The following is a 26,597-nucleotide window of genomic DNA, read 5'->3' as shown; positions in this document are numbered from 1 at the left end:
CCTTTTGATGTGCTTGCCTGGGGTGGGTCCCTGCCCGCAGCCACGCCCTTCAGGCGCCAGTATTCAGCGATCTAAATACGCACAAAACGTATCCCACCTCCAACCCCGCCTCAGAAACAGACTGCGCCCCCCACCAGCAGCCCCATCTAAGGACTGGTTCCAGCCTCAATCTTGTCTTTGGGGCTCATTCGGTCCCCAGCCCCCGAACCTAGCCCACCCGGAACCCATCTGTACCCACGCCAGAGAAAACTAGAATTTCTCCACCTGAAGGGATCGAACGTGGCCGACGGCGCCACCACGGAAGCCCCGCCTCTTCCGACCCCTCCCGAGCCGGAAGCGGAAGTGGCGAACTTCGTTCGCCGCAGTCTCTTCCGCTGCTGGCCGGGTGTTTCTTGAGCAGTTTCCGGTTGGTCGTGGTTTGGCCGAATCCGGCGTCCGGTAGGCCGGCGCGTAGGAGAGGGAAGCAAATGGAAGGTGGAATTAGAACGAGTCTGTCCCGGGCCGCCCTGGGGTCAGCTTAGAGAGGCCTACGCCGCTCACTTCCGCCGCGGCCTCGGGGCCTCCCGGAACGGCCAGGTCCAGAGGCCGCCCCGGCGAAATATCCTAAGGGTGCTTCCGCGGGGTCGTTTAGGTTTCATCCTGTGCTCCCCTCTTCAAAAGCCTCCAAAGCAGCCTTCGTGATTTTTCTTTGAGAGGTAAAGAATTTCCGCCTTTAGGGTCCGTTGACTCCAGCCCCGTGTCCTCGAGTCCTTTACGCACCCGGCGATTCTGGCACATGCCGGTGAGCAGTGGGGAAAAGGGCCTCCGTTTCCTTTTCTATGCAAAAAAAGAAGTTTCGTCTGAGAATTTGGCATTATCTTTGCGCGTTCTTTATTTTTGGCGCATTACATTCGAGTAGAAATGTACTTTCATGGATGTCTATGGAGTGCGTTTTTTTGTATAGAAATATAAGTTTATATAGGCCACAACTCTTGCTACAAAAGAGAAGCAAGGATGCTCCCTTATCTCTTCATCTGAACTTCCTAAACCTGTACCTCCCTACAAAACTTCAAAACATGGGATTCCAAGAAAAACGGATGGAGGCTTTTTTGCCCTATATCTAGGATAATTGAACTTCTGATTAACAGGATGTTTGGTCTAAGTATTGTTTCCCCACATTTTTCGTTTGAAAAGTCGTAAACCTAAATAAAATGTGAAGCTTCGGTACAATTAACGTCCGTTGAAGTAGAGTCACCCATTTTGGGCATTTTGCATGTTTGCTCTCTTTCTCTAGATAAATACATTTTTTGGTGAGTTATTCGAGGGAGTAAGCTGAAAATAAATTGCAACCATGTATTAATACTTGACCTTTAAATACTTGGTAATGCATCTCCTAAAGATAAGGACATTGTGCTAATTAAACCACAGAACTATTATTTACCCCAAGAAAATTTAAAGTAATAATGTCACCTTCTATCTACTCTGTGAAAACTAAAATCCTCCACATTGCTCTGAAATACACTTCTGAGTGTCTTTGGATCTGAGATGCAATCAGGGTTTATATACGGCAATTTTTTTGTGTCTTTTAGTCTTCTTTAACCTAGAGCGTTGGCCGTTATTTCTCCATTATATTGATTTTTTGAAAAGTAACACGTTTTAAAAAGTCACACATTTTGAAGTTTTTTAAAGTTGAGATATAATTGACATATATTAGTTGCAAGTGTACAACATAATGATTCAATGTTTGTATATCTATTCCGAATTAAGTCTAGTTAACATCCATTGCCATCCATAGTTACAGATTTGTGTGTGTGTGATGAGAACTTTGAAGATGTACTCTATAAGCAACTTTCAAATATACAATACAGTATCATTACCCATAGTCACCATATTGTATATTGCATGTACTCAGGGCTTATTTATTTTATAACTAGAAGTTAGTACCTTTTGACCACCTTTACCCATTTATCCCATCCCACTCTCCCCTCCTCTGGCAACCATAGATCTGTCTATCCATGCATTCTAGTTTTTTTTTTAAGGTTCTACATATAAGTGAGGTCATATGATCATATGGTATTTGTCTTTCTCTGTCTGACTTCATTTAGCATAGTGACCTCAAGGTCCATCCGTGTTGTTGCAAACAGCAAGATTTCCTTCTTTTTTTATCCCATTGTGTGTGTGTGTTGGGTATGTATATGTGTGTGTGTTCATGCAAACACACTATGTTTTCTTTCTTTATTCGTAGATTGACACTTAGGTTGCTTCCATGTCTTGGCTATTGTAAATAACATTGCAGTGAACATGGAGGTACATATATCTTTTGAGTTAGTGTCTTTGTTTTCTTCACATAAATACCCAGAAGTGAAATTGCTGTATCATATCATAGTTCTATTTTTAATTTTTTGAGGAACCTCCATACTGTTTTCCCTAATGGCAGCCCCAATTTACATTCCCACCAGCAGTGCACAAGGGTTCCCTTTTCTCCACATCCTCACGAACACTTATTATTTGTTGTCTTTTTGATAATAACCATTCTGAGAGATGTGCTATTTCGTTGCATTGATTTGCATTTCCCTTAATAGTAACGTTGAGCACCTTTTCACATACCTTTTGGCCATCTATATCTCTTCTTTGAAAAAACATCTATTCAGATCCTCTGCCCATTTTTAAATTGCATTATTTGTCTTTTCCTGTTGAATTGTATGAGTTCATATAGTTTGGATATTAACCCCTTAGCAGATACATGATTTGCAAAAATTTTCTCCCATTCTGTAGATTGTCTTTTCATTTTGTTGATGGTTTTCTTTGCCACGCAGGAAGTTTTTTACTTTCACATAGTGCCACTTGTTTATTTTTGCTTTTGGTGCCTTTGTTTTTGCTTTTGTTGTCACATACAAAAAAATCATCTCCAAGACCAATGCCAAGGGGCTTACTGCTTATGTTCTGTTCTAGGAGTTTTATGGTTTTAGGTCTTACATTCAAGTTTTTAATCCATTTTGAGTTAATTTTTGTGTATGGTGTAAGAGAGTAGTCCAGTTTCATTCCTTTGCACGTGGCTGTCCAGTTTTCCCAACATTACATTTTGAAGAGACCGTCCCTTTTCCATCATATATTCTTGGCTTTTTTGTCATAAATTAATTGTATTTGTGTGGTTTTGAATTTCTGGACTCTGTATTCTGTTCCATTGATCTCTGTGTTTGTTTCTGTTCCAGTACCATACTGTTTTGATTACTATAGCATTATAATACAGTTTAAATTGGGCAGCAGGATGCCTTAGCTTTGTTCTTTTTTCTCAAGATCACTTTGGCTATTCAGAGCCTTTTGTGGTTCCATACACATTTTAGGATTGTGTGTTCTATTTCTGTGAAAAACGCCATTGGAATTTTGGTAAGAATTTCATTGAATTTTATATTGCTTTGGTACAGGGGACATTTTAACAGTAATTCTTCCAATCCATGAGCCATGGAATATCTTTCCTTTTATTTTTGTCTTCTCCATTTCTTTCATCTACATCTCATAACTTTCAGTGAACAGGTCTTTCATGTCCTTGGTTAAATTTATTCCTAGGTATTTTACTCTTTCTGATGCAATTGTAAATGGGATTGTTTTCTTAATTTCTCTTTCTAGTAGTTTGTTATTAGTGTATAGAAACCCAATTGATATTTTTTATAAGTTCTTACTTCCTTTATTAGCATAATTTCTTGTTTTTTCAATTTAATTTAGTTTTTATTTTATATTGGAGTCTAGTTGACTTACAATGTTGTGTTAGTTTTAGGTGTATAGCAAAGTGAATCAGTTATACATATACATATATCCCCTCTTCTTTTAGATTCTTTTCTCATATAGGTTATTACATATTGAGTAGAGTTCCCTGTGGTCTACAGTAGGTCCTTGTTGATTATCTATTTTATATGTAGTACTGTGTATATGTTAATCCCAAACTCCTAATTTATCCCCCTGCCATGCAGTTGATTTTTGTATATTGTTTTCGCATACTACAACTTTACTGAATTCATTTATTAGTTCTAACAGTGTTTTGGTGGAGCCTTTTGGGTTTTCTGTATATAATATCATGTTGTCTGCAAAGAGTGACACTTTTACTTCTTCCTTTCTAATTTAAATGCCTTTTCTTTCTTTTTCTTGCCTAATTGCTCTGGCTGGACTTCCAATGCAATGTTGAATAAAAGTGGTGAGAATGGGTATCCCTGTCTTTTTCCTGACTTTAGAGAAGCTTTCAGCTTTTCACTGTTGAATATGATGTTAGCTGTGGACTTGTGATATATGTCCTTATTATGGAGCAGCATTCTCTCTGTACCTGCTTTGTTGAGTTTTTAATCATGAATGGATATTAAATTTTGTCAAATGCTTTTTTCTGCCTCTGTTGAGATTATGATATGATTTTTGTCCCTTTTTTAACTTTATTTTTAACTTTTTAATTTTTTTTTTTGGTTGTACCGGGTCTTTGTTGCAGCAGGCAGGCTCCTTAGTTGTGGCACATGTGCTCCTTAGTTGCTGCACGTGTGCTTCTTAGTTGCGGTTCACTGGTTCCTTAGTTGTGGCATGTGTGCTCCTTATTTGCGGCCAGCGGGCTCCTTAGTTGTGGCATGCAAACTCTTAGTTGCAGCACGCATGTGGGATCTAGTTCCCCAACCAGGGATCGAACCCATGTCCCCTACATTGGAAGGCGGATTCTTAACCACTGCGCCACCAGGGAAGTCCCCAATTTTTGTCCTTCATTCTGTTAGTGTGTATCATATTGATTGATTTGCAGATATGGAACCATCCTGCATCTCTGGATATATCCCACTTCATCGTGGTGTATGATCCTCTTAATGTATTATTGATTTGGGTTTGCTAATATTTTGTTGAGGATTTTTGAATCTGTGTTCTTCAGGGATAGTGGCCTGTAATTTTCTTTACTTGTAGTGTTCTTGTCTGGTTATAGTATAAGGATACCACTGGTCTTATAAAATGAGTTTGGAAGTACTCCCTCCTTCCTGTTTTCTTTGGAAGATTTTGAGAAGGATTGATATTCATTCCTCTTTAAATGTTTGGTGGAATTCACCAGTGAAGGCTTATGATCCTGGACTTTGGTTTGTTGGGAGGTTTTTTACTACTGGTTAATCTCCTTACATGTAATCAGTCTGTTCAGATTTTCTGTCTCTTCATGATTCACTCTTAGTAGATTGTATGTTTCTAGGAATTTATCCATTTCTTAGGTTGTCCAGTTTTTTGGTGTACAGTTGTTCATAGCAATCTCTTATGATCATTTGTATTTCTGTGGTATCAGTTGTAGTATCTTTTTCATATTTAATTTTGAGCCCTCTTTCTTTTTCTTGGTGAGTTAGCTAAAGGTTTGTCTTATTTTGTTTACCTTTTCAAACCTCTCAGTTTTATTGGTGTTTTCTATTTTATTTTTATTCTCTATTTCTTTGAGTTCCATTCTGATCTTTATTATTTCATTCCTTCTACTACCTTTGGGCTTTGTTTGTCCTTCCTTTTCTAGTTTCTTGATGTGTAAAGTTAGCTTGTTTATTTGAGCATATTGATATTTCTGATTTTATTTTCATGGTGTGTTTAAATGTTTATTCTGTTTCTTATATTTCTATCAACTGGTAATTGGATCCAGAACAACAGCTAGCACACACTGTCTGAAAAGGGACAGGGGAATTTCCCAGTGGTCCAATGGTTAAGATTCTGCACTTCCAATGCAGGGGGTGCAGGTTCAATCCCTGGTAGGGGAACTAAGATCCCACATGCTGCAGGGCGTGGCCAAAAAACAAAAAAAGAAAAGAAAAGGGACAGATAGGAAGTATTTATGCTTTCCAGGCCACAAGGTCTCGAATTAGTCCATTCTACTTTTGTCGTGGGGAAGTAGCCATAGATCTCAGTAAACAAGTGTATATGGCTGTTTTTCCATAAAACTTTATTCACAAAAAAAGGCCTGTGAGTCATAGTTTGTCACTTACATTTTGGTCTGCAGGCTTCAAAAGATCATTTACAAAATATATCATAGATAATGTTGTATTTCATCAGGAAGACCTAGATTTATAACATTCTTCTGTTAGTGATGCTACATTTCATTACTTAAGGTAATGATCACCAGAGACCTGTATTTTAAAGGTAAACTACTTGCTTCTTGAATAAGAAAGTAATATGTGGGGTGATATTTTGACACTCAGAATATCTTGTTTTCTAACAACCTTTATCAATTATTCTGGCATCTGTGATTTAGCACTACTAACAGTGATCCTCTGTGTATGTTGTTTCACATTTGTAGAGGTGCATCTTCAGGACTAGATTTTAAAGTTGGGTTTCTAGGTCAAAGGGCCAAAACATGGTTAATTTTTCTGGTATATAAATCCCTTCCATAAATCTTGTGCCATTTGGTAGTTTCCAAATCAACATTAAAATAGGATTAAAATTATTCTGGAGAAACATAAGGAACACATTTTAGTTTTGACTTCAAGGCACTTGTTTTCAAAAATGATATCCAGGGAATTTCCTGGTGGTCCAACGGTTAAGACTCCGTGCTTCCACTGCTGGGGGCCTGGGTTCAGTCCCTGGTCAAGGAAACCAAGATCCCACAAGCTGCGAGATGAGGGGGAAAAAAAAGTTGATATCCAGTCCACTTTCTTCCTAAGAGTACTCAAATACGTTTTCAGAAGTACAGTGTTTTGATTTGTATTGTGCACAGACATTTTATATGATTCCTATTTCATTTTGTGTTGTAGTTTTTTTGTTTGTTTGTTTTACTTCAATTTGTGCATATCTATGCTGTAACATTTGTGTGGGGGTTGGCAATTCTGACAGTCCACCTAATGAGCTAGGCTGTCTTCGAGAAATAGGGAAACAATGGAGATCGAAATAAGGATAGTATTGCTTCTATGGGGTTTACAGTTTATTTAGGAAGACATTTTAAGTGATTGTTGGCAAGTTTGTTATCTGCACATAATAATGGCTTAATATGAGGGGAGAAGATATATTGGGAGGTGTTGATATTTGAGTTGAGAATGAAAGCATGGATATGACTTAGCTAATCAGGTTGTTGAGCTAAGGTGAGGAGGTGTAGAATGAATGAGAACATTTCAGATGAAGGGAACTTCATGAGCAAAATCCCAGAGAAGTTGCGAATTCAGTGTATTTCCTAAGGTGAGGAAAGAGTTGTCTGAAGCAGAGCAGAACCAGAGAGTGTTGGGAGGTATATTGGAGAGTGGGGGATAGGGCCAAGGGAATTACTTACTCTGAATTATATTCTAAGGCCATGGGAAACTTAGGAAATATTTTAATCAAAGGAGTAATTTGAATCTACTCACAACTCCTAGTTTGAGAATGGTCTTCAGAAAGTATGAAAGTGAATGCATGGAGTCAACCTAGAAGTTTATGATAAATAAGCTTTAAAACACGATGGTGGTAAATTACAATTGGATTATTATTATGGAAAAGGAAATAAATGAAATGATTTGAGAGTTTTATAGAAGGTAAAGTTGAGAGAATTTTAATTACTTGATGAAGTTATTCCTTCATCTGTTGATTTACTAGAGGATATATTATAGTCAGTGCTTGAATGATTAAGACATAGTGAAGAAAACTGAATTCCTCACATTTGTTCACAGACTTGCAGATATAGTTTCCTAAAGACTAAATGGTAATGTTAACCATTAACACCTTATGTATAAAATTAAAATGGGGAGGAGATAGAAATGAATCGTTCGTTTATATAAATAAACATATGCATTAAATAAATGCATACATATAATAAGCAAAGAGAAAACGTGCAGAACTACTACCATTCTTGTTTCTCTAATTGGTCTTGAGGTTGTGGTTGACATCCATGGGTTACTTCTTCAACAATCAGTTTCACATTTCCCTTGCCCTCAATGAGACCCTCGCCTGGTCTGGGTTATGTACCTGGTGGAGTGGCCCAAATGTTCATTCCCAGGCACACAACAGTAGTGTTAGCTGGGTCATCCATGGAGAAGGGAAGTCCATATTGTTGAGCCCACAGATAGGCTTTATCCCCTTTAGCATGGCCATTTGGTTCATGGACCCATTGAGGAAACACTGTTTTGGCTGGGAAAAGTAATTCACATCTATGGACTGCATCATTTTGTCCACCTGATTATTAATAGTCTTATTTATAGTGGATTGCTCTTGGTGGACATTCATATAGGACACAAATAACTTTACAGTTTATGTGCATTCAGAGACATCCTTTCATATACTTTTCCCAGACTACTTTTCTTGTCATCAACCTTCCAATCTTGTTCCATTCACGTCTTTGGCTCTCTAGTCAAGTGATTGACAACTGTTTGTGAAGCAATGTGTATCCATACATGTGGCTGTTTTTCACTCCAGACCTAGCGACAGCCAAATATACTGCTTGAATTTCTGCCACTGGGAAGATTTTTAATTACTACTGCCTTTCAGGGTCATCCCTTCAGTAAGGATATAGAGCTTCAGGTCTAAACTTCCAGGTGTAACTAGCTTACTATGCAGACCCATCTATAAACCAGGTTTTGTCTCAGCCAGCTCGGTGTAAGGAATACCACAGGAAGCCATAGACATAGACTGAGGAAGAGGAGGTAGTGCAACTGTACTTAGGTGTTGAAAGAGCCTTGGCAGCCTATCATACAATTTACTTGCACTCACTGGAATTGCCTGAGCTTAATCCCCTAGGAACTCCTAGGAGTTTACATGTTCACCAAACTCTTTTGATACACATTTGCAGAGTTGGGCTTATTTTGTATGTAAGCTGTTTTCTCCTACCTTGTGTTGCATACTGTCCTGTCCCCTTGGATTTTGCACTAGTTGTGTGTCCAGAGGCAACGGCAGGTAATTGTGGTGGGTCTCGAGAGTGAGCATTCCTTCCAAGGCATCTGCTCTAAGTGAGATTATCACACATTTGTCAAGCAGAGGAAGGCTAGTATCTTCAGAAACCTAAGAGCAAGCTACTTCCCTGATAAGGGAGGCTCAGAGTGTCTTGGGGGTTCAATATTGTGAGTGTCATCAGGGTCCCCATAGATATCCCTATTTCAAGTTTCCTATCTCTTTCTTCCCTGATCAGTGCCTCATTTTCACATGAAAAAGTATGTGAGACTGACTTTAAGTATGGTTGAATACTTGAACTCTGCATTTGATTTTTGCAATATCTTTCCCATGTGACCACATGAAATGAGTTTTTAACCTGTCATGGAATCTCTCTGGTTTCAGACTTTGACTTGAGATAGTAGATCTGAGCTTGTCATTGTCTGGGCAACTACACTCAAAAGAATCCATCTCTCACCACAACCATTATAATCACCATTATTGTTGTACCGTTAAGTGTAGCATTCACCTGGTCTCCCAAGGCAAGAGCTGTACCATAATCATCATAGGTGATTGCTTGACAGTTGTAATTCTGTGAAAGTCTTTCCCATTGGCAAGGCTTTTAGCTCTATGCTTGAGTCTAAAGGTTGGACCAAACATATCCCAAAATGTCATCTTTACTACTTTGTCTCCAGGGATCACCTATCTTCACTATTGTGTGTAAGTCTGCCTGAAATGAAGAGACAGAAATCGTACTTTGATTTAAACAGGAGAAGCAAAGTATAAAATTGTAAAGAGAATTCTGTCATATATCCTAGAGTTCATGGAGAATACCTAAGGAAGGCCAAACTTATAGTGGGGGCCTCTCCCCAAGATTGATTTCAGAGCTTGTTAGAGAAGATATCATGGCAACCCATTGAATGTGAGGAAATTTGCTAGGTTGCCAGGGCCAGAACTAGTTAAGAGTCACTGGGCAAGGATGAAGCTCCCCTCTGGTATGCAGGCAAGCCATGACCAGTATGTAGATGTAGAGAGGGAATTGGGGTGCCACTGCCAGTGCAGGACCTAGAGCACTAAGTGTCCATATAAGGAGGCTTTGGGAAACAAGTGACAGGTGTGCAGATAAGCCGAGGCTGGTGTGAGTGCTTGAAAGAAGATGGTGTTCCTCCCACCCTTACATTCTTAGAGTAATCAAATACATTTATGAAAATAGATATATGTTGTATTATGAACAGTTATTTAGGTATAACCTAGGTGTACTTGAAGAGTGATGTGAAGGAGCTCCACTCTGTCAGTCACCAGTTAGTGGGTGCCTTTGGTGTGCCAGACACCGTGCCACTCTTTGTACTGGCAGACACTGACATCCAAAACAGATACAGTGCTACCAATGATATGCCAAAAAAAGAAACTCTCCCCCAAAAAGCTGATCCTTATGTCAGACAACGTTGTCAAGAAGCATTACTACAGATACAGAGGTCATGATAAACAAATCTGTTTCTCCAAAAATATAAAGAATCAAATGCGTATCCACTCAATAATATTTTTGCAAATATATAAAGCATTACTTGAAAGAAGTGGAAGAAGAAATAAACAATTTCAAAATTCTAGTGGGAGATTTTAATGTATTTTGCCCATAGTTTCACTAAACAGTACACAAAAAATCAGTTAAGACCCACATTTGAAAATGCTGTATTAATTGCCTAATATACATATATAACATAATGTATCTAGTAACAGTGAAATCAGAAAGTGCTTGTCTGAGCGCAAGAAGTAAGGAATGGATGGAAAGGGACAAGAAGGCTTTCCAGGGAAATAAATATGTTCTGTTTCTTGTTTAGGCTGGTGATTATACAAGTATATGCAATTATCAAAATTCATCCACTAAATACTTGAGATTTGTGTATTTCATTAGACATTAATTATATCCAACTACAAAATAAACAGAAAAATAAAACATTTTATCAGGTACCGCCTCACTAAACTTACTCAACCTAAGGATTCCTGGTTTGAGACCCCTAGTAGTAAGTACAGTTATAAGGGAGTCTAGACACCTGATTTTTTTTGACCTCATGTATGTATGGGTTTTAGTCTTCTCTACTGAAGAATAAGGACTGTGGGGACAGTGAGGATGAATATGGTCCATAGGTTCATAGGTAATGAACTGTGGAACTTTCATTGTCATCATTCGTATCCAGTTTTGTAGACCAGCATTTGGCCTGGTGGTCTGTGTTTGATATATTAAAGGTTATTGGTATATAACAAAAAGAAGTTAACTTTTAAATACAGAATGTTAAAAGACAAGAAGCATGAAGAAAGTCTGTGGAAGAAGTAAGTAAACATAAAAGCAAATTTTTCAGTTCCATGAAGAAGGAACTGAAAAATAATATGAAAATGTGATTGTCTGAAAAGATTCATTAAAATAGACAAATGTTGGGCTAAGTATGACAGGGCCTTGCTCCTTGTCCAAGGCAAGGAGAGAGTACATACCTGTTTGATTTGAGTGTTTCCAAAACGGAGACCCATGGAGGCTTCCCAGTACTTTCATGTATTCTGAATTCTTTTGTAAAAAGTTTGATAAATTTTTTTCTAATCTTTTTGGACCAAGTGTAGAAGACCTAATGATTTCCCCTTTCTTTCTTTATCTGGCCCGGGAACTAACAATATGTGTGTGTGTGTGTGTGTGTGTGTGTGTGTGTGTGTGTGTGTGTGGTGTGTATGTGTAGGATACCCTTTTTTTTTTTTACCTGCTTGATTGTTTTCCCATGTTACTAATGAATTGATATATCAATTATTAGTTTATTGTCTATCTTCCCTAATAAGAATGGTGGATATTTAATGCCTAGAATATTTTCTGTATATGTTACTGCTCTCAACTGATTGCCTAGCACAAGGTCATTGAAAGAAAGGAATAATCCAGTGATAAGAACTAAAGGAGGCCTAGAGCTTCAAACTTCTCCAACATCCATCAGGAGAAGCTCAAGGATGTTGACCGAATAGAATGTATTTTTTTCCCTTCATAAGCCCAGCAGCAGCCTACACCAGTGCTTTTCCAATATAAATATAATGTATAGACCACGTATATAATGAAAATATTTTCAGTCCCCACAATAAACAAAAATGAAGATTATTTATATGAATATATTTTATTTTATCTCATATATATTAAAATATTACTTAAACAGTCAATTTAAAAATTTAGATATTTTACATTTTTTTCATTTGAAGGGTTTTAAATTTACTGGACACTAAATTTTTATCATATATACTTAATTTCTGCTTAGAGCATACATAATTTACAGTTGAAAGAGTAGAATCCAGTATTCAAGTTGTTCCAAACATATAGGTAAGCTGTAAGCTCCTAATGAGATATCTGGTACATAATGTACTCAATGAATAATAATTGATGTTACTGATATTCTTTTTGTAGAGCATACTCTTTTAGTAACTATGTTATCTACATAGAAAGAGCTAATTTATGATGTTGTGTGTGAGATAACTAATATTTGTTGATTAATGATTGATATGAAGCAGGACTCCAGATAACCCGATCTCCAGGGGCATGGAGATGTCCCTGTCCACTTGTATTCATAAGCTGCCTGACATGATCTTGACATCAAAGAAAGGAATTTTCAGGCAAATTTCACCATCATTGCAACATGACAGCTATATGTCCCATGTGAAGTCCCTGTTAATGTCCTTTTTCAGAGACTCTACTTTAGGATCTGCCAGTCTTTTGGTCTGGGCCTGAGCAGTCATGCTTCTGGTTCATCTAGGAATTGCTGAAGGGAGCCAGATAATGCTGTTCTCTAACTCGGCTTTCTGGTATGCGCATTTAGGTAGAGTTGCTGCATAATCTTTTTTTGTTTGTTTGTTTTTTGGTTTTGTTTTTTTGTTGTTGTTGTTTTTGCGGTACACGGGCCCCTCACCACTGCAGCCTCTCCCGCTGCGGAGCACAGGCTCCGGACGCGCAGGCCCAGCGGCCATGGCCCACGGGCCCAGCCACCCCGTGGCATGCGGGATCCTCCCGGACCGGGGCACGAACCCGCGTCCCCCGCATCGGCAGGTGGACACTCAACCACTGCGCCGGGAAGCCCTGCTGCATAATCTTATTCAAGTATTTTATTGCCTTGACAAATGAAGAGTCACATTACTCAGGTCTTAAGGTTGCTTCCCTGTAAAATGAACCCATTACTCTTTTCCTGATGGGAAGCATGGCTCACCATCCCCTTTTCTGGCTCCAGGTGAGACAGGACTACTCCGGCATTTCACAGCAGTGGTGTGTATATGTGTGAGATTTCTTGAGTGTGCAAAGGATAATTGGGAATTTCAAGCTAGAGTTGAATGACTTCCAGGCAGTGACTGTGGGAATTATGATCATCTCTGGGTACTCATGCCTTCTTTCTTTTCTCCTAGGTGTTCTAAGGACCCTTTCACCTTCCTGAGGAAAAGGTAGAGGCAGAAAGGATAATGGCTGAGTGTTTGAGAAGTTGTTCTCGGGTAAGAAGCAAGTCTGTCCTAAAAAATGAGCTACTGTATCCACCAGATGGACACATTTTGTTTTGGTAGGCCTGTGTCCAGAGCTTCTTAAAGAAATAAAGCCACTGCAGGACTCAGTCCCTGATGAATTCCCTCCCTAAGTGGAAGCTCATACTGGTGACACATTACCCTGAATAATCTCAGTATTTCAGTAATGACCTCCTAATCTTGCCTCTCATGATGGTGACTGCATATTTTTTGTTTTGCTTGGTGCTCTTACACAGTAAGGAAGATGACTGTGCATTTCTCAAAGAATGTATTCATTCATCAGCATTTACAAGTGATTCCAGTTGGCTTAGGACTATGCTACAGGAGAGAAACAAAACACTTTAAGGCTCATTCTATTGAGATAAGTTCATGTATTACATGTTCCATTAGAGCTGTAGCTGAGGGATATCAATCATGAGTGAGTGTAGATAGAAGAGAACCTAGGACCATTGTGTCCTGGGGGAGATGATGAGAGACATTGAATCATGGGTCACCCGTCTCCAGTCCCTACCATTGGTGGAGGGCTTACTTTACTGAAGCTAGTATGTGTGTGATGGTTTAGGACTCAGTGACCTTCGCTGATGTAGCTGTGGACTTCACCCAGGAAGAATGGACTTTACTGGACCCCATTCAGAGAAAGCTATACAGAGATGTGATGCTGGAGAACTACAAGAACCTGACCACAGCAGGTAAGGCTGCCATCATTCCTATAGCGTCTTAGAGAACAGATACATGTGATGCACTTACTGTGTTGCAGCATGGGTGATGTTACATATGAATATAATGGAAACTAACAGACACTGTTCTTCACATGAATGGGTTTTAATTCGGTTGGCATCTGAAAATGTGCTTCTAGGACTAGCATTATCACCATCGCTCTTAGAAATGTGCATTCTCAGACTCCACCTTTCCCCTACTGAGTGAAACTGTGGCATTGGGACCCAGTCATCTGTGTTGTGACGGACACTGGACTTGGTTCTCATGGACACCAACGTTTGACACTCATTGGTGTATTGGTTTCTCCATGTGAATGAACATCTTTTTTTGCACTTACTTTGTTTCCCATATCAAAAAAAGTCTTAAGCTTTGTAATTGTTTATATCAATCTGAATGTGGGCTTCAGGGGCCAGGGAGAAACAGTCTTTGTGGAGAACAGAAGGAGGTGAATTTCCTGTTTTATCCCTTCTGAAATAGTTTTACCACAGTTTTAGACATATAGGAGCTGATTCATTGGACAGTTTCTTCTATTTTTCTGGAGCTTCTTTCATTAATTTATCTTTCCTCATAAACAGGGTATCAATCATTGAAACCCACTCTGATCTCTTGGTTGGAACAAGATGATTTGAGGACAGCGGAAAGAAAAGGAGTCCTCCAAGGTGAGTGATTCCTGATCAGTGAAAATTTCAGTGTCTTTGGAATAATAATGAGGAAACTTGTAAAGATGTGCTTTCTCACAGAAGGCTGAGGTCACTGGTCTCTGATGTTTCAGGATATATTCAAGTTGTCATATGTACGTACTTCACATTTACTCACAATTTCTTATGAGCTCACAAAATGGTTTGTTCTTTCTTTATTTTAATATAATTTTATTGAAGTACAGTTGATTTACAACGTTATGTTAGTTTCAGGTGTACAGCAACTGATTCAGTTTTATATATATATATATATATTCATTCTTTTTCAGATTCTTTTCTCATATAGGTTATTACAGAATACTTAGTAGAGTTCCCTGTGCTATACGTTAGGTCATTGTTATCTATCTTATGTATAGTAGTGTGTGTATGTTAATCCCAAGCTCCTTATTTATCCCACCCTCCCACATTTCCCCTTTGGTAACCATAAGTTTGTTTTTGATATCTTTAAGTCTGTTTCTGTTTTGTAAATGAGTTCATTTGTATCATTTTTTTAAATCAGATTCCACATATGAGTGATATCATATGATATTTGTCTTTCTCTGTCTGACTTACTTCACTTAATATGATAATCTCTGGGTCCATCCATGTAACTGCAAATGACATTATTTCATTCTTTTTTACAACTGAGTAATATGCTATTGTACATAGGTACCACATCTTTATCCAAAATGGCTTGTTCTGTTTCTTTTTTTAACTTTATCATTTTGATGTAGGCTATTTTTCCTAACATTCCTCTTTTCCTTCACTGATAATATTCAGGTTTTTTTCCCCATCACATTTAATTTTCATAGAATTCTTTTTAATCAGGTACTGAATTTTGACTCTGCATTCCTATCATTGTTAAATATTTGGCATAGCCAAACTCCTCAAATCTAGTATGTATGTATTGATATTTTTAGCATCTTTAATTTGGAAGCCAATACAAATGAGTATTATTATTTTTAACTCCTTCAGCCTCCTGTTTCTTTCTACAAACTCTTACATTTATTATTTTTTTATGGGAAATGCAACTTAAAACCAAAGGCTCAGCAATTCACCAGGATAATCTTGGGGGAGAAACATCTGTTGGGATGGAAACAGTAACATTGGTAAGTTTAAAACATCATATTTCTCTTTTTCCACATTCAGAAAAGAAAGGGAATTTCATTTATAGCATGAACACAAGTGATAGATGTTTGCAATAGGTGGCAGTCACCAGGGGAGAGCAATGTCTATGGTGAGATACTCTGAATAGGTTGAATTTGGGGATATCCTAAACCTAGCTTGATAATTATTGCTTCAGAGTTCCCATAAGTCCTCAGTTCCACATATGTAACAGGACATTTGAGATTTTACAACAATCCATGAAGTTGTACAGGCTTATTTGAAGGTTGGAGTAGATGGAACATCATTCTGGCAGAAGGATTCCATCATTCAACTTGAAAGAAATCAACAGGGCAGAGGTGTATGAATGTAGTAGAAATGGTAAAAGTCATCTTCATCATTGTAATGATGTTTCAAGTTTGAGATGAGTAGGATCAATTAATGAGTCTGAGCAATCTTTGCATCATCATTCATCTATCCATCCACAGGCAAGAATGCACAATGGATGGAAACTCTGTAACTGTGACCAATATAGGAAAGACTTCAATGAACACTTGAGCCTTAGGACAGGCAGGAGAACTCAAAATGGAGGCAACACTTACGAGCATAATGAGTATGGAAAAAGCTTCCTTACTCTGCAGAAGAAAACCTCTACGGTTGTGAAGCATTTTGTGTTTAATCACTGTGGAAAAGCCATCATCCTGACTCCAAATATTGTGGACAGGAAAACCTGCATGGGAGAGAAAGCCTTCGAATGCAGTGATGGTGAGGAACCTTGTGTGAATCAGCCTTCTCTTCAGGCACAAGTAGTAACTCAGAATGGGGAAAAACACTGTGAACAGAAGGAACATGGGAGAGCTTCTGTTCACTCCACAAGGCATGGTATACCTGTACGAAATCACACCACAAAAAAAAGTTATGAATGTAAGGAGCGTGGGAAAGTCTACAAATATCATATATCCATTAAAATTCACATGGGACCCCACAATGGAGAGAAACCCTATAAATGTAAGGAATGTGGGAAAGCTTTCATTATAGCTTATGAACTTAAGAGGCATATAAAAAATCTCATACTGGAGAAAAGCCCTTTATATGTAAGGAATGTGGGAAAGCCTTCATTAGAGCTGATCACCTTAGGAGCCATATAAAATCTCATACTGGAGAGAGGCCCTTTATATATAAGGAAAGTGGAAAATCCTATTTTTATCCCTTATTCTTTAATGATCACATGCAAAATCATAGTGAAATAAAAGTGCATAAATGTAGGGAGTGTGGGAAAGCCTTCCTTACTTCCTATAGACTTAAAGAACATATAAAATCTCATAGTGAAGAGAGGCCTTTTCCATGTGAAAAATGTGGAAAATTCTTTAAAAGTTCTTCATATTTTAAGATTCACAATCGAATTCACACTGGAACAAAACCATATAAATGTACGGAATGTGGTAAAGCCTTCATCAGGCCTTTTGCACTTACTGAACACATGGAAACTCATGCTAGAAAGTTTTTATGTGAAGATTGTGGTAAACTTTTTGTCAGATCTCAGTTTAGGGACCATAGAAAATCTCACATTGGAGATAAGCCCTTTCTATGTGATCAGTGTGGAAAATCCTTCAAACATTCCTTATACCTTCATTGTCACAAGACAATTCACTCTGGAATAAAACCTTACAAATGTGAGAAATGTGGGAGAGCCTTCACTTGGAAATCAGACCTTTCTAAACATGTCCAAACTCATGGTGGAGAGAAAGAAACCTGAGGATGTAAACAATGTGAGAAATCCTTCAGTTATTCCAACTCCTCAGGAAAAACTCACCCTCTAGCAAAATCCTATAAATGAAGAATATGTGAGAAGGCCTTCAGTTCTCTTTGTTCATTTGTCTTGTAAGAAATCACTTTGTCTAACTGATGTCAGGTATGTGGGAAAGCCCTCAGTCGCCCTGATACACCTGACGTGAAAAGAGCACACTGGAGAGATGGTCTTCAAGCATAAGGAATGTGGGAAAGCCATCCATCTCACAACCCAGCCTGTTAGGGCTCACAGTGAAGCCATACTATTAAGAAACATGGAAAGCACTTTACTGTTTGCTCAGGGAAATATATATTCCCTAAATATGAGAGATCTTTCAATGCAGAGGAACTCTACTGATGTAAGATTTCTGGAAAACTGTACATCTCTTGAGTACTTTGATGTTCACTTGTGATCTCACTGTGGAGAAGAACATTAGGAATGTGAGAAATATTGTAGAGTCATCATTTTTTCCCACTAGATTGTTGCTCATGCTTAATAAACATGGGGTGATTCACAGGCAAGAGAAACAGAGTGTAGTAAATATGGGAAATGCTACCCTGAGTCTGAAATCTTAGGGTTTCTGAGAAAGGATAGTGTTCCAGGTGGTCCCAAAGATCTATTTTGAACATTTTTCATTTGGCCGTGAACTTTCCTGGGCAGTGATATGTCTTTCCCTCATCATCAGGCCAGGCCAGTCTAGTTGCTACATTTTCCAGGTCACAACCTGGCCAAAAGTGGGCCTACAGGATTCACACTTAGGGCCCCTGTTTTTTCCTGTTGGATGGACCTGGTCTTATATTGTGAAGACAGGAACTGCTTGACTATGAGGCTCACCAAGTCCATCTACATCAAGTCCCAATGGCCAAAGTGGAGGATATAGTACATCTCTGTAAATCTTGTAAAGATGGCTTTGTCCTCTCTCACACCTGATCCTTTCAGGGTCAGGGTCAAGCATGGGATGAGTGGAGAGGAAGTGAGATTTCATCTACTAATGTGAGACACCCTGATTTCCTGACCTTTGCGGGAGAACAACACCCCGACACCTGTGGAGGACATTCAACCTCAGGCCTTGCAGGAAGAGGGTGAGATTGTTCCTTTTCAACCCTATATTTAGCTCCACACCCATGCAAAACAATCATGTCATGTGTCTGGATCAAGCATTGTCTGCTGTAGGTGACATGTCCTCCCTCTGGGTTTGTCCTCCAATCCAAGTGCTTGAAAAGTGAAAAACTCATGTGACTGGCTGCTCCTGATAATGTGCGCTGCTTGATGCCATGACTGGCAGTTCCTGAAGGTGGGCTTTGGGTTCAGACACAGACAAATGACTAGTACACCTATTATTCCTCTTAAAGATGGCTTTACGGAGGTTCATCTCTCCTCAGTTACTCCCCAATCTTTGTCACCACTGGGAATTACAGAAATTGAACAGGATCTGTCGGGATTTTTTTTTTTTTTTGCAGTACGTGGGCCTCTCACTGTTGTGGCCTCTTCCGTTGTGGAGCACAGGCTCCGGATACGCAGGTTCAGAGGCCATGGCCCACGGGCCCAGCCGCTCCGCGGCATGTGGGACCTTCCCAGACCAGGGCACGAACCTGTGTCCCCTGCATCGTCAGGCGGACTCTCAACCACTGAGCCACCAGGAAGCCCCCTGGATTTTTTATTGGCTCAATTCTACCAGCTGTCAGTAATGTCCTCAGTACAGGTGTACCAACTGCACCATTATTGCCACCAGAACTAGCCAGTCCCTCATTTATGTGCCACCAATGAAGCCAGCTACTGCATTACCAGGTCTGATGCATTTACCAGCAGGTATGCCTAACCTCTGTGCCCTCCCCGGTCTTAAGCTTTCTGCACCCCACATCATGCCAGGTGTCAGTTAGCCAGAACCCAGGTTCTGCCTTCCTAGGACTTTATCTAATAGTAAAAACCTCATTTCCGCCTCTGATGAAAGGTTACACAGTTCTCATGCTCGAGCAGCCTTGGGTTACATCGTGTATAGCCAATCAGGGTACAGCTTATTTTTCTTTTTTTTAATATTTATTTATTTATTTATTTGGTTCTGCTGGGTCTCAGTTACGGCAGGTGGGCTCCTTAGTTGTGGTGGGTGGGCTCCTTAGTTGTGGCATGCAAACTCTTACTTGTGGCATGCATGTGGGATCTAGTTCCCTGAACAGAGATTGAACCTGGGCCCCCTGCATTGTGGACGTGGAGTCTTAACCACTGCGCCACCAGGGAAGCCCCATGACACTTTCTTGATGACACTTTCTTGAGGCTAATCAAACCATTGTAATGATAATCCAAATCAAGCTTAAAACAAAGCCTGGACTGGAATTAACCTCTGAACCTTCATTTATACATATTAATATATGGAGTAACGTGTCATGTTTGGTTCCTTTTTGTGTATGCATATTGCTATTTGGCCTATCTGTTGACCTCTTTAATTATTGGCAGTGACACTAATTATCAGCAGATTAGTCTTAACTCCCTTGAATGCAGTGTAATGGATTATATACTAGCCCTGGATGACATTCTGATTTTCTGGAATAAGACCTACATTTCCAGCAGAATTTGTTGCAGTTGCCTGAGTCTGAGACCTCATGGGTCATGTTAGAGGTTTATATGCAGGTTGGCCTCATTCTGCTGCTTCGACTCCTAGTGATAGTGTCATCAACAAGTGCTCACTGAGATCCACGAAGCAGATTTCATCCCAGCTTTTGTTCTTCAGTGGCTGACCAGATGTCACTTGCATGTGCAAATTCTCCGTAAGCCAAGTTGACGTGTCAACCAGGAGTAGCTTATTGAAGACCCTCCTCCGTGAATCGCTCTTGTCCCTGCTCATCATGTTGTACATGTGAATACAAGGCTCTGACCCCTTTTTTTCTCAGAATTGAGAAACGCAGTGAGGAGCTTGGAAAGACGACATCATCTCTCCCATTGAGACAACAAGCAGGCTTTGTTCCTGCTTCAAAGAAACTGAAATAAATTCCACAACCTCAGCATTGCTCTCCTGTAAGACAACCCAATGTAGTGCAGACTCGACATGGGCCCTCTGTGTCACCCCTGAGAGACTCAGGGACAAAGAGACAAAGGGAGCCAATACAAACAGGCTAACTTTCCTTGGAGGAAGGGAATAATCAAGTCACTGGTCCAACAGTTTTGGTGATGGAGACGTGGCTTCCTGGAAGAGGCAGAACAGTAGTGGCCAGGCTGGGTGAAAAGACAGAAAAGCATCTGGAATCCAGTAATGAAAGCTCTTCCCCAGACATTTGCCCATGTTTGGGGCAAGAAGAGGAAACAAGGATCCCTGCTGTCCTACTCCTTAATGAGGCTCAACAGTAAGTGTATCAGTAGTTATATCAGTTTCCTTTTCCTTAATTTCTCAATCTTATAATACCCTTAATTTTTTTTTAATTTATAATTTATTTTTTGGCTGCATTGGGTCTTTGTTGCTGCGCTCAGGCTTTCTCTAGTTGCAGCAAGTGGGGGCTACTCTTCGTTGCTGTGCGCAGGCTTTTCATTGCAGTGGCTTCTCTTGTTGTGGAGCATGGGCCCTAGGCCCATGGACTTCAGTAGTTGCAGCACACCACCTTGGTAGTTGCAGCACCCAGGCCCTAGACTGCACAGGCTTCAGTAGTTGTGGCACATGGGCTCAGTAGTTGTGGCTCAAGGGGTTAGTTGCTCCAGGGCATGTGGGATCTTCCCAGACCAGGGATCAAACGCATGTCCCCTGCATTGGCAGGTGGATTCTTAACCACTGCACCACCAGGGAAGTCCTATGCTTAATTTTTTTTTTTTTTAAAGAAGATGCTGTGGGTAGGAGTTTATTAATTAATTAATTTATTTTTGCTGTGTTGGGTCTTTGTTTCTGTGCGAGGGCTTTCTCTAGTTGTGGCAAGCGGGGGCCACTCTTCATCATGGTGTGCGGGCCTCTCACTATCATGGCCTCTATTGTTGCAGAGCACAGGCTCCAGACACGCAGGCTCAGTAGTTGTGGCTCACGGGCCTAGTTGCTCCATGGCATGTGGGATCTTCCAGGACCAGGGCTCAAACCCATGTCCCCTGCATTAGCAGGCAGATTCTCAACCACTGCTCCACCAGGGAAGCCCTATGCTTAATTTTTTAATGTCACTTTATACACAGACATTATGTGGACTTTAAAAATACCTACATTTTTGCTATCCAATCTTAAAATCCTTTTCTTTTACTTGGAGCATTTACTGTATAATATAATAAATTACTAATAAATTTGGGTTTGTGTCTGTCTTATTTTTTCCATTTTTATCTCATTTTCCATCTTTCTCTACATTGTTAGTGTATTTTCATGCAGATGATTTAACTGTCGATTATTGAAATTTATATGCTCCACTACTTTTCCTTTAGTTGCTACCCTGAAACCTTTTAAATTAACGTCTTTCATTGAAGTCTTTTTCTTTTTTAATTCATTGAAGTCTTTTTTTGTGTGTGTGGTTCATGGGCCTCTCACTGTTGTGGCCTCTCCCGTTGCGGAGCACAGGCTCTGGACGCACAGGCTCCAGATGTGCAGTCTCAGCGGCCATGGCTCACGAGCCATGGCTCATGGGCCCAGCTGCTCCATGGCATGTGGGATCTTCCCGGAATGGGGCACAAACCCGTGTCCCCTGCATCAGCAGGTGGACTCTCAACCACTGCGCCACCAGGGAAGCCCTCATTGAAGTCTTAATACCGTTTCCCTTGTACAAAGTGTACTGGGACTTGTGAATACTGCAATGCCCATTGTCAACTCCTCAGCAACACACTGACCCAGAGACCCAGAAATCAGTCTGTAGTCAGAAGAGCCACAAAACAGGCCCAGGTGACAAAAAGGACCAAGTCCCCCCAGAGAAGTGTCAGAGCCGCCCCTGTCTTATGAGTGGTTATGTTTGACAGGGAATGGATACCCCAGTGGGGAAGTGCTCAGTATCATCAGAAACAGTGAAATTAGTGCACTATCATGAGGTAAACTGACCACCACCATAAGGGGACACAACTGTGGAGACTGACTGCATGATTGCCCCGCTGTGGCCAAACAGTAATGATGATGGGAATGGCTGTGACTGTTCCCCAGCTTTCCTGGGTACTTCATGTTGGCCTTTTCTATCCCAGACGACTTTGGACCTGGCTGTCTGCCTCAGCTCACAGTGGTGCATCCGTTGGGTTTCCCATTGGCTTTGTCCCCTGGCCTTCCTGGGACCCCGCAGTCAGTGCAGCTCTGGCCCTTTCTTCACTCTTTACCCAGACCTGCCGCTGTCACAGGCAGCTGTCTTCCTGCCTCCTTCTCTCCCTCTGACTGCCCTGTCACTTGTCACATAATGGGTGGCCTGTGGGTCCCTGGTGATGGGGACATTATATAAGACGTTATTGCCCCTGAGCAGTATGTCTTTCCACGTAACAGCAGAAAGTCATCTCTTTAGTACAGGAGCTTTGAGGCGAGGAGTGGGGAAGATTATTCATTAGACTGAAGGATGGAGTAGGGTCAGCTTGTGTTTGTGCTCCATGAGGGGAGGAGAGATCTGCACCCTGAGCTTCTGAACCAGTTCACTTGTGACCCATTGGAACACAGCGCCTTTCACCATTACGAATCACTTTCGTCAGTGGAATCAATTTCATCATTCTTATCTCAATGTTAATGGAAAAGTTAAGGGACAGGTTGGGGATATCCTTCCGCCTGAATCTATCACGTCTTGTCTCTAGAGCAAAGCCCAGAGTTCTTGGTCACGGAACATGTTTAAACAGGTACACCGTTCAGCCCATGGTGACTCTGGGGGCACCAGGCCCCTGCGCTGGCCTGGAAGGACATGTGATGCCTCAGCAGCCAGGCAGATTGGAGCCCAAATATCTACAAGGGCAGCTCCAGGAGCTACTGGGCTCCCCTAGCTGGGAATACAGAACACTATATTGTGTGGGCTTCTTCCTTGAAGCACTTTTTGGTGGCTGATTGGTGTCAAAGCCCACCTTCCCTCCCCAACCACCGGCTCTCAGTGATGTGTGTCCGATGCTCTCCCTGCATGACCCACTGCATTTGGCCTGCCCTCTGGTGCCTGCCTGGGAACAGGGTGTTTCTGTTTCTGAATGGCTGAGGCAGCTGTGCTTGTGAGGCTACTGACCTCCCTGTGCCGGCCACCTCACGAGTGACCCTGCATGTGGGCATTTTAAAATACTGTTTTGGGGTTTCCCTGGTGGCACGGTGGTTGAGAGTCCGCCTGCCGATGCAGGGGACACGGGTTCGTGCCCTGGTCCAGGAAGATCCCACATGCCGTGGAGCGGCTGGGCCCGTGAGCCATGGCCGCTGAGCCTGCGCGTCCAGAGCCTGTGCTCCACAGCGGGAGAGGCCACAACAGTGAGAGGCCCGCGTACCGCAAAAAAAAATAAATAAATAAATAATAAATAAAAATACTGTTTTGTGTTAGGTGTTTTGTTCAGTTTTTTAGTCTTTGAAATGCCAGCTAAACAGTTTGTTTTTTTATATTCACTTTTTTTACACTCTACATTTCTCCATTTGGGGTCTGAGTTTAGTAGTTTAAAAAAAAAAACTAGCCTTTTTTAAAAATCTGACTTTTGGGGCTTCCCTGGTGGTGCAGTGGTTGAAAGTCCGCCTGCTGATGCAGGGGACACGGGTTCGTGCCCGGGTCCAGGAAGATCCCACATGCCGCGGAGCGGCTAGGCCCGTGAGCCACGGCCGCTGAGCCTGCGTATCTGGAGCCTGCGCGTCTGGAGCCTGTGCTCCACAACAGGAGAGTACACAACAGTGAGAGGCCCGTGTACCGCAAAAAAAAAAAAAAAAAAAAAAAGAACCAGTGAGTAGGAGATAAAAATATTTTTTCTGCTAAATTTTAAAACAGCTAAATAAATATATTTAAAATGGAAATTGTCTACCATTTGGCTGAGTGAATCACTGTCATTGGAAGGACTAATAGAGGGTGAAGGATATCGACCTAAAGGTGGAATCATAAGTGATGACTAGCTGAGGTGCCATTTGGCTGTTCATTGAATGTTGCTTTTGCCTCCTTCCCCAGCAGACGCACCAGCGACATGGGAGCAGGAAACCATACAGGAGTATCACAGTTCCTCCTCCTGGGCCTCTCAGACGATCCTGACCTGCAGCCCCTCCTCTTTGGAGTGTTCATGTCCATGTACCTGGTCGCTGTGCTGGGGAACCTGCTCATCATCCTGGCCGTCAGCTCAGACTCCCACCTCCACACCCCCATGTACTTCTTCCTCGCCAACCTGTCCTTTGTTGACATGTTTCATCTCCACCACTGTCCCAAGGATGCTAGTGAACATCCAGACACAGAGCAAAGGCATCTCCCACATAGGGTGACTCACTCAGGTGTATTTTTTTTTTTTTTGATTTTTACTGTAATGGATAGTTTTCTCCTGACTGTGATGGCCTATGACCGGTTTGTGGCCATCTGCCATCCCCTGCACTACATAGTCATCATGAACCCCCGCTTCTGTGGCCTCCTGGTTCTGATGTGTTGCCTCATCATTTTCTGGATTCCCCTGATTCATATTCTACTGTTGAGGCGGCTGAACTTCTGTACTCGCACTGAAATTCCACATTTCTTCTGTGAACTGGCTCAGATTCTCAAGGTGGCCTGCTCTGACATCCTCATCAATAACATCTTCTTGTTTGTGGCCACTGCCCTGCTGGCTGTGTTTCCCCTCATTGGAATCCTCTTCTCTTACTCTCAAATTGTCTCCTCTTTAATGAGAATCTCCTCTTCAGCGGGCAAATATAAAGCATTTTCCACCGGTGGGTCTCACCTCTCTGTGGTTTCCTTGTTCTATGGGACAGGCGTGGGGATCTATCTCACTTCTGCTGTGACCCATTCTCCCCAGAGAAGCTCCATCGCCTCAGTGATGTACACCGTGCTCACCCCCATGCTGAACCCCTTCATCTACAGCCAGAGGAACAAGGATGTGAAGGGGGCCCTGGGAAGGCTCCTTGGTTTAGGTACCACTTGTCTGTGAGCGGCCACTGGCCTCAGAACTAAGTGGACACTGTGGGCTGCAAAAACAAATTTTGTGAATTTATATCTCCTGATTTTCTTTTCCCTTAAAAGACATGCTTCATTTCTTCCATTCTCAAAGCACCTATGACTTTGCTTTTATTTGTGTTTGTATTAGTTTCTGCTCAACACCCTCCTCAGTAATTTCTTTTGACTTTTGCTTCCTATTTGCAGCCCATACATTTCCATCTTGGGCTGGGTTTCTTACAGCCATTCTGGCGATTTCCAACATTAGGTTTGAAGAACTTATACCACGTATGGCATGGTTTCCCCCCAAATTATCCTCTCAAATGTTCATGTTCTTCATGTTAATTTTTTTGTGTGTTTGCTTTTCTCTGGAAGAAATGGAATGAAAATCACACAACAGTCATAACCAAAGTGCTTCACATACCAAGGCTGTTCTTGTTCTGTGTACGTTTTATGTTATCTTGACAAAATTTCAAAAGGTGTTTTCTCTCATTTATCTCATTTTTCAAACAGATTGGGAATGGAATAGAGTCTACCCTGAAAACCTAACACTATGCCCACATTCCTAACTTTGCTACCCAACATTTTCCTGAAGACTGTGAGATTTTCAGCTTCAAGAGTGGGAATCTAGTTTTGAGTTAGTTTTTTCACATGATTCATAGAAGTATATAGCATAGAATAATTATGAGATATTGTTTCATTCTTTGCCTTCTTTCTTCCTCCCTCCCTCCCCCTCCCTCCCTTCCTTTCCTCTTTCTTTTGTTTTGCTGGACCTTTATTTGCTATCATTGCAGTTTTAAGATACACCCCAATATCCTAAAACATCTAATAATGAATGCAATAGAATAAAACTTGTTTTCTCTTGTGGCTTATTTGGGGGGAGGGCACTCTGGAGGTGCCAGCAGGAGTGGTAATCACACACCTGTGGAGTGTTTTCAGAACTTAGTCCACTTTTTGAGAAGAATATTGATAGAACTGAGTCTGCAGCAAAGGGTGGAGTGGTAG

General features: G+C 41.0%; 1 protein-coding gene across 11 annotated transcripts; it reads left to right on the top strand.

Annotated features, from left to right (window-relative positions):
- Positions 1–405: 405 nt before the first annotated feature.
- LOC132517657 (olfactory receptor 7D4-like) lies at positions 406–26,396 on the top strand. Of its 11 annotated transcripts, none has more exons than XM_060145272.1 (6): positions 406–695; positions 13,201–13,284; positions 13,874–14,000; positions 14,604–14,687; positions 15,750–15,814; positions 16,298–18,067. In XM_060145272.1, exons 2-6 carry the CDS (start codon positions 13,255–13,257, stop codon positions 16,955–16,957), a joined length of 966 nt encoding a protein of 321 aa, XP_060001255.1. In that variant the 5' UTR covers positions 406–695; positions 13,201–13,254; the 3' UTR covers positions 16,958–18,067. The 11 variants fall into 11 exon arrangements, with proteins under 11 accessions (XP_060001255.1, XP_060001253.1, XP_060001254.1 ...); XM_060145270.1 differs by having other exon boundaries at positions 15,681–15,814; XM_060145271.1 differs by having other exon boundaries at positions 406–781; positions 15,681–15,814.
- Positions 26,397–26,597: the final 201 nt, after the last annotated feature.

Source organism: Lagenorhynchus albirostris, chromosome 3, assembly GCF_949774975.1.
Source record: "Lagenorhynchus albirostris chromosome 3, mLagAlb1.1, whole genome shotgun sequence".
Classification (NCBI taxonomy): Eukaryota; Metazoa; Chordata; class Mammalia; order Artiodactyla; family Delphinidae; genus Lagenorhynchus; species Lagenorhynchus albirostris.
Note: the sequence above shows the minus strand (reverse complement) of the source record. Positions and strands in the feature narration are given on the sequence as shown.

Bases quoted from the DNA above. Each gene is read 5' to 3' on its own strand.
- LOC132517657 (XM_060145268.1), top strand. From the start codon at position 20,761: ATGGAGACGTGGCTTCCTGGAAGAGGCAGAACAGTAGTGGCCAGGCTG. The intron at 20,934-24,629 runs GTAAGTGTATCA...CTCCTTCCCCAG, and splicing joins CTCCTTAATGAGGCTCAACA to CAGACGCACCAGCGACATGG.